The 8,141-nt window shown below is 37.6% G+C and overlaps 1 protein-coding gene and 1 long non-coding RNA gene across 3 annotated transcripts; one reads left to right on the forward strand and one right to left on the reverse strand.

Annotated features, from left to right (window-relative positions):
• Positions 1-131: 131 nt before the first annotated feature.
• Positions 132-2,154, reverse strand: LOC131621011 (uncharacterized). 2 transcript variants are annotated; one of them, XR_009289420.1, is made up of 3 exons: positions 1,784-2,154; positions 1,124-1,679; positions 132-707 (listed from the first exon to the last, which is right to left on the reverse strand). It is a non-coding gene; the product is annotated as an uncharacterized LOC131621011 (long non-coding RNA). The 2 variants fall into 2 exon arrangements; XR_009289419.1 differs by having other exon boundaries at positions 132-1,679; positions 1,784-2,152.
• An 80-nt stretch (positions 2,155-2,234) lies between these two features.
• Positions 2,235-7,155, forward strand: LOC131621008 (uncharacterized). The gene is made up of 7 exons (XM_058892207.1): positions 2,235-4,266; positions 4,357-4,604; positions 4,689-4,892; positions 4,989-5,081; positions 5,168-5,275; positions 5,371-5,733; positions 6,807-7,155. Exons 1-7 carry the CDS (start codon positions 4,041-4,043, stop codon positions 6,951-6,953), a joined length of 1,389 nt encoding a protein of 462 aa, XP_058748190.1. The 5' UTR covers positions 2,235-4,040; the 3' UTR covers positions 6,954-7,155.
• The last annotated feature ends 986 nt before the right edge of the window (positions 7,156-8,141 follow it).

The following is an 8,141-nucleotide window of genomic DNA, read 5'->3' on the forward strand; positions in this document are numbered from 1 at the left end:
CAAGATGATGTGTATTGGATCATTGCCGGGATTGAGTTGCTTTGATAAAGACTTTAAAAGGTTCACACTATGGTCATAGAATTCTATGTAAGACATCAATCAAAAGGAGCATGCAAGTAAAAGACTCAAAGGGAAAAGAAGAAAAGATCCCTCTATAAGTCAAAATTACATCAAGATTCAGAAGTTCTTCTCGAATTAAAGAAAAAAACATAAAAGGCTACTTGGTCAAGAATCCAAAGTTCATTACAGTACTATTATCAAGGCTTATACAAATTTCCTAAGGCTATTCCATGAGTTAATGAGTCAATACATGTTCAACCAAAATATTCCCATTCAAGTTCACATTCTTGCTGTAGCCACCTAAGTATATATTACAAATTCAACAACCCAGGTTTCAAGCTCTTCGCTACGCACACGAGCCATCTCGAACCCATCCATTCCAAGCCTTCACAGCCTCGTGCCCCACGTTTCAAGCTAAAGCAAACCTCCAAACCTGCACCAGTTCAAACCATAAGATAAGCTCCAGCTGCATATAAACTAAGTTAACATACATTCACATAAAAACCTAACCAAAAACAGCCTTGCACATATTAAATTAATAGCCATGCATCAATGAAGCATTCACATACAAATACCAAACAATAACCACATACACATAGCAGTCCTGCAAAATCATAATCCAAAACCTGCATAACAATTCAGCTGCCCTGCATCAAACACACTAAGCCAGTTCAGAAACAATTCATAACAGAATCCAATCAACTCTCAGTCAGCCCCATTTGTTTCTTTCTCTAACAGAACTAACATTCTTTTTTCCCATTCCTAACTAACTTTCAAAACAGTCCCTGCAACAATTAAACCAACCTGCAGCCAGCCCTACATTTATCATATATTTACTCCAACCCCAACAGTTTTTAACAGATAACTAACTGTTAACAACCAATAACCAATTCAGTTACTACCTAACTAACCTCAACCATCTTATAACTACCCCTAACCGAATCTCTAACCAACTCCCAACATTCACTAACAGAATTTCCTAACTTCTAACAACCTAACCACCAAACAGTTACTAACTAACTCCTAACTAACAGCTATCAGAAAAATCAGAAGAATAACTAACCTCTTCAGACTCAATCTCCACCTTCAGTTCCATAACAGATTCTTCAATCTAAGGGCTCAAAATCCTTCTGCCCTAACTGATTCTCTTCCCCCAACCAACCTCTATATAACAGAACCCTCCATCATTCTTCACTCTCTTCCACCATTTTTCCTCTCTTCACAACTCACCATAACAGAACCTTTCACTCCACCATTTTTTGTTCATCACCTCACACTGATTCATCATCTTCACCTTCTTCATTCTTCATTCTCATCACTCTCTCTGAATATTCCCATCTCCTCCATAACCAAACTCATTCAAAGCTTCTTGAACCATCCTCTTCAGAGCATTGATCAAGCTCTGAAAGAGGTGAAGCATAGCCTCCTTCGACCTTCACTATCACTCCCACTTCATTCATCATCTCCATTCACACTACCACCATTTTTCTGTTTCACTGCTCCCTCCACAAGTCGCCTTCACGCATTCTTCGACTCCCTCTGCAAATTCATCATCACGTTCATCATCTTGATCCTTCAACTCCAATAATCGCACAATCTTCATCATCTTCAAGGTATACCTGTAGAATCGACAATTATTCAACACAGAAGCAGAAATTCAGAGAAGAAAGGAGTAAGACGAAGTGGAAACGATCTAGAGCACGAGAGTTACATAGATATTTACATGGAGTGACCTTCTTCCATTTGCTTGCACTCATCTTCGTTTTCGCACCGCTCGGAATCTCCTCTCCGGTTTGCTCTCCTCCCAACATCGATCGTCATTTCAGAACCTAGGGTTCTTCCAAACGCTTCGATCAGGGGTTATTGAGTTTTGAACGAAGAAATTGGGGTTAGGAATCGAAAAGAGGAGGTTGTGGATAGCATGAGTCACGGCGGCATTGTGAGTGGTGGTCGGAGAAGATGAAGAAGAACCACCGTCAGCGCTTCATCGTGAAAGGAAGAAGGGTGAGCCGGCCGCCGCTGTGTATTCTTCGTGAAGGAGGAAGAAGATTCGTTTGATGCTCAAAGGTCACACATTTTACCCTAATCCCCTTTTCTTGTTCATTTCAATTTCTTTTTTTTATTAATTAACAAATTGAATTAAGTAAGTTCATGATATTAGTGGAAAATGTTGGTAGGATTCAAGTCTGATTAATTGTCATTGATTGCTAATTAACATCAAAATCTGATATTATTTGAATAAAACCGAGTATTAAAAACATAAGATATGGATCAAACTCAATTCACCTTTGGGCCTAATCGTTGCTATTCGCCCCCTTCTTGAGCCCGTTGCCACTGTTTTTTGCTGAGAATTGAAACAAAAACAAACTCTGTTTGGGCCAATCTTCCAGTGGGCCTGCACCCATTGCTCCTCACAATCCCATTTTCACTGTTCACCCCTGTTTCAATTTTTTTAATTAACAATTTAGATGTTAATTAGTTTTTGTTATTTCTTTTAATAATAAAATGCTATTTTGCTCATATCCATTTTGAGACCTTTAACACAATTTTGACATATAAAAATAATCATTAAAAATATTAGTTTTTAGGCTATTTGTTTTTTAGTCTTGACTTGTAATTCAATTTCTCCCATAAAAATCAACATAAAAAAATAGTAGTATCTTACTTCATTTTTGCACTATGTTTTTGACTTGCTACTTCATGCTTGTGTATAATTTTGTACCATTGTGTTACTCACTATTGACTTCTAATTGTGACTTTTATTTTCATGTTTCCTTTATTCCTAACCTTAGGTAGAAACCATGATAACATTAGGTAGAAATTCCCTTCATACTTAGGTTAGTTTCTTTTCCTTTTCAACTTTAAAACACCTAACAATATCCAAATAAATTTCCCATAAAAAATACCAAGAAAACTCATAAAAAATGACTAATAAATACTTTGACTAATAAAAAGGGAATGGAAGCTTGTAACTTCTCTTGCTTAAGGGATGTTCGAGTGCTTGGAGCTCCCTTGCTTAAGGGTTCCATTCAGGCGTAAGTTCCCAACCTCTAAAAAACACAAACCAAAGAGTAACTCGAGTTTCCCTTGCTTAAGGGATTTCCTCGAAACGCTCAGACTCTCTTCTCTATCTCGCCTCCGAGGCATTCTTTAATCGGACATGTTATTTCCGCTCCATTCCCAGCTTAAGACTCCAGAGGTCGAGCAGCGGAGTGCGAATGTAACTTCGTCCACTAAAAAAACACAAAAACAAACAAAACTATAGAGCCGAACTACGGCGCTCTGATTCCTGAAAAGGATACGTAGGCATTAGGTCGCGGGGCCTAAGCGAGCACAACTATTTAAAAACCTTATTTTCCCCGTGTTTCTTTTCATTCATTTGCATGCATTCCCTTAGTAATTAAGCTTTAGATTTATACACCCTTTAGATAGCAACAAACGTAGGTGGATACCATCGAGTACGATGGGCATGAGGGGTGCTAGTACCTTCCCCTTGCGTAACCGACTCCCGTACCCTATCTCTGGTCGAAAGACCTCGTTCTTATCCATCTTAGGTTTTCTGATATTCCTTTCCCTTATGGGATAAATATATTGGTGGCGACTCTGTTGTTCTTTTTTCGCGAGCGTGCGACACAAGGACCAGGCAGCAACTTGCTAAAAAAACAGGGCCTGAAATTGTTGATTCAAGGACCAGGCAGCAACAAGGAAATGATAAGCAGAATCCTTCAAGTGCAAGTGCAAAGCAGCAACAAGGAAGTGCAAAGCAGCAACAAGTTTCAAGTGTTAAACAACAAGTTTCAAGCGCTAAGCAACAAGTTTCAAGTGCTAAGCAACAAGCTTCGAGTGCGAATCAGAAACGTCCTTCAATTGCGTCTCAGCAACTTCCTTCAAGTGCAAAGCAGAATACTTCAAGTGCAAAGCAGCAACCTAAGGAGAAACGGGTGGCTGACACTGCTGATTCAAGGTCAAACCAGAATCGTATGAAAAGGGCAATGATAGAAGTCGATGGAAATTCCGGGAAAGGGCAAGGACAAACCGTGAAGAAGACAAAACGAAGCCCAATGTGTAAATCGACATCCATTGAAGAATTCCTCAAAGAAAATGGGGAAAATAGTGAAGAAGATGAATGTGAGAATCTTGAGGAAGAAGAAAATATGATGGGTGAAGAGGAAAACACTCAGCAAAATGGAAGTAAACAAACTGAAGGTACGTACTAAGCTTCGTGTCATGCATTATTCTTTATTATTGTTTCATTCAAATTTATATCCCATGCTAATTATATTTTATCTAACACAGGGGCAAGTAAGAAAAGGACACGTGGACCAACTAAATGTTTGAAAATCCATGCTAGAAAGAGTGCGGATCGTGAAGAGGTGGTCTTAGACGATGATGGAGAACCTATTGGACCCAATGATCGAACCGTGACAGATTTGAGTTGTTTCCTTGGCACTGTCGCAAGGAATTCAGACTTGTGTCCCTTAGTTTTTACTAACTTCAAAGCTTTGAAGAAAGCAAACAAGGACCGTATATGGGAATTTGTCACTGTAAGTGGGAATTTGTCACTGTGTGAATCTAAACATAAGTTGTGTTCCTTATTTACTTGTCACTAATTTCCTTTTTTGTTGTAGGATAAATTCATTATCCCTGAAAATGGACGTAGAGCGGTTTTCTCTCGCATTAATGATGCTTGGAGGCGTTTCAAGAAAGATCTCAAAAAGAGTTGTTTTTTAAAGTACACTACTATGAGTGAAAGATTGAAGCATCGTCCCCAGACCGTACCTGAAGTTCATTTCAAGCAATTGATATCCTATTGGAAGAACAATAACATCCAAGTAAGATAACAATTAGCAATTGATCAATGTTGTCCCTAATATTTAATTCTGTAATTTAACATTTGCTGTCCCTAATTTTGATGTTTCTGAATGTAGAAAATTAGCAAAATCAATGCTGTGAACAGAGCTAAGCAAAAGTATATGCATCGGATGGGCCCAACAAACTTTGCGAGGATTCGTGCAAAACTGGTAGGGTGTTCATACATCCTTCAATTTACAATTATGTATTGGTTGAGTGATTCATATTTTGATGTGTTTATTATCAACCAATGTAGCGTGCTAAGAAAGAGGACGGAAAGGAAGTTAGCCAGGCAGAGATGTTCATTGAGACTCGACAAAGTCGAAAAGGAAAACAGCCGGATGAGGAAACTTCAAGTGTAATTGTAAGCCAGGCAGATTATGCCTTTAATCAACATTTGCCTTTAATCATTTATTTTTATAATGTGAATATTTTCTAATGTGAATATTTTTTAATTAGTCTAAGCTTCAAGAATCAGTTCAGAATTCAACTGAATCTGAGACATTTAACTCCTTGTTTGGGAAAGAAAAATCTGGACGAGTTCGTTGCTATGGAAGAACAATAACACCTACCATGCTTAAAAGAAAAGAAGAAATTCTGGTTATTAAAAGGCAACATAATGATGAAGTGGCTGGCATGAAGAGGGAGATGGATGGTATGAAGGCGCTATTTAAGACAATGATGAAGCAACAAAACCCACAAATGAGCGACGACGAGATCTCTAATTTGATGGCAAGTGCTATGGGCTGTTCCATTAGTTCTACTGCTGCTCCTGCTGATCCACATTCGTCTGCATCAACTCATATTCCGCATTGCGAACAGGTATACTCTAAACTACAAAAATTGCAGCATATGGCACTGTTTAGGGAACTGAATTATCAAGTGTTTTCTGAAATTGCAGCATATGGCACTGTTTAGGGCACTGAATTAGAAACTGTATAGGGCACTAATTTGATGGCAAGTGTTTTCTGAAAGTGTATAGGGCACTGAATTAGAAACTGATCAATTTTTGTTACTTAATTTGCTTCATCATGTATAATGTCCGAGCCTTTTGATCTATTTCTCACATGACAGATTTGATTGAATATGACATATTTGGTACTTATTTCTTTTTAATCTTGTTATTGTTTAAGTTAGTAGACTTGTTGTGATTCAAAGAAGCAAAAATCTATGACATAACTAGTATTCTAGTTTTAACTTGTGTTGCTGATTGACCTTTTGAAACTGAGTGTCTTATATGGCTTTCCCTTAATAGGTATTTGATTTTGAAGGTTTTGTTGTGGTTTTATGATTCTTGTTTGATAAGCCATGCACTAAATAAAAGAATCATTGTGTTTTGTTGTACATAGAAACTCCTCTATTTTTAGCATTCCAAGTTATTGCAGTGACTAATGCTGCAGCTTTTTAGGCTAAACATGATGTTAGTGTATTTGCTAGAAAAAGAATAAGGTGTGATAGAAATGGACCTCTTATCAAACAAGTTAGATCTTCAATCACTCTATTTAATCCTCATAAATGGTCTCTGATGTTGGAAGGTGATGCCATCATGGCTTTTTTACAATACATGTCATTGATATACTTACTCCAAAAATGACCAAATGAAATGGAGTAAAAGTGGGTTCTAACTTAGGATATACTTACTGAATTCAAGCCCTTGCGCCTTGATGGACCAACTTGTTTAATTGATTATTTTATTTCAGTTTGTAAGAATTCTATATTTCCATTGATTTGATTCTGAAATATGTGTATGAAATAGGGAAACGATTCTGAAATAGGTGTATGCATGATTCTGGTGGTGATGGCCTAAAACTGTCTTTTGATTCATGATTCTATTTTACACAACCATGACTAGTACGTACACTTATGAATGTTGAATGATGTTATGTTTATTGTAGGGTGGAGAGGAAGCAGATTGTGATGAAGATATGGAAGAAGCTTGTGATGATCATGAAGATGTGGAAGGAGGTTATGCTGAAGATGTTGAAGAAGGTGGTTGTTCAGAAGATGTGGAAGAAGAGCAAGGAGAAGATCAAGAAGAATAGTTGTTTTATGTTATCTAGCCCAGTTTTTAGAACTTTTTTTGGTTATTTTGGGATGACTCCATTTTGAGAGAAACTTGTGGTGGTACAACTTAAATAGTGTAGGGATCATGGATCAACTTAATATGGTTGTTTTGATTTTGAATTTGGGATGAAAAACTTAGTATCCAACTATTATTAGTGGATGAACTACTATTAATGTTAATTTCATTGTTAATTTAATATTGATATATATATTTATACATATATATTTATATATATATATATATATATATATATATTATAAATATATATAAATATAAATATATATATATATATATATATATATATATATATATATATTTATGTAATGATACAGAAATAAACCGTGGCAGATAAATGGTTTAGAATGCATAACATGAAATAAACCGTGGCATATAAATGGTTTAAAATGCATAACATATAACAACGGTTTTAAATAGGTGGTCATAACCAAACCGTGGCTATATCCTGAACCAATACTGTGTCGTAAACGTTAAAATGAAACCGTGGCTTTACCATAAAGCCACAGTTTTTAAGTCATGGCAAGATCAAACCGCGGCCTTAATCAAGCTACCTAAACCGTGGCCTAAAAATGCCACGGTTGTGAAAAAGGCGTGGTCTATACCAAAAAACCGTGGACTTTACTTTAGGCCACGGCCGTATACTCCACAGTTGGATTTCCGTGGCCAAACCGTGGCCTAAGCGTTACGCCACGGTTATTTTGCATATAGCCTCGGTTTTCTGGGCGTGGCGGGAGACCTTTTTTCCTGTAGTGATATTCCAAGACCAAAAACCAAGGATTGCTGGAAAAAGGTACCGCGCTAAGCGGGGTATAGGCGCGCTAAGCGCGGTTTTGAAGAAAAGAAGGAAGTTCTGGCAGAAACTTCCGCGCTAAGCCCGGTATGGAGCCCGCTTAGCGCGGTTGGGCGGTTTAACCATTTTGGGATAACGCGCTTAGCCGGCTGCACCGCGCTAAGCGCGGTCTGCGTAATTCAGTTTGGTTGTTTAAGGGCCAGAAGTGTTATTTGGAGGGTGTGACATAATCCTAAGACCAAAAAAAGAGCATATTCTACTGTAGCAAGTGAAGAATTGGAGATTCGAAGCTTTGATCGTCAATTAATCGTCGTAGATACTTGTTGACCTTCATCCTTTCCTTCTTGAGCAAGCTAC

The sequence above is a fragment of the Vicia villosa genome, linkage group LG7 (genome assembly GCF_029867415.1).
Source record: "Vicia villosa cultivar HV-30 ecotype Madison, WI linkage group LG7, Vvil1.0, whole genome shotgun sequence".
NCBI lineage: Eukaryota > Viridiplantae > Streptophyta > Magnoliopsida > Fabales > Fabaceae > Vicia > Vicia villosa.

Excerpts from the sequence above, each read along its gene's own strand:
- LOC131621008 (XM_058892207.1), top strand. The coding sequence starts at position 4,041 with ATGAAAAGGGCAATGATAGAAGTCGATGGAAATTCCGGGAAAGGGCAA. Across the intron at positions 4,893-4,988 it reads GGAAGAACAATAACATCCAA|AAAATTAGCAAAATCAATGC; the intron begins GTAAGATAACAA and ends TTCTGAATGTAG. Across the intron at positions 5,734-6,806 it reads ATATTCCGCATTGCGAACAG|GGTGGAGAGGAAGCAGATTG; the intron begins GTATACTCTAAA and ends TGTTTATTGTAG.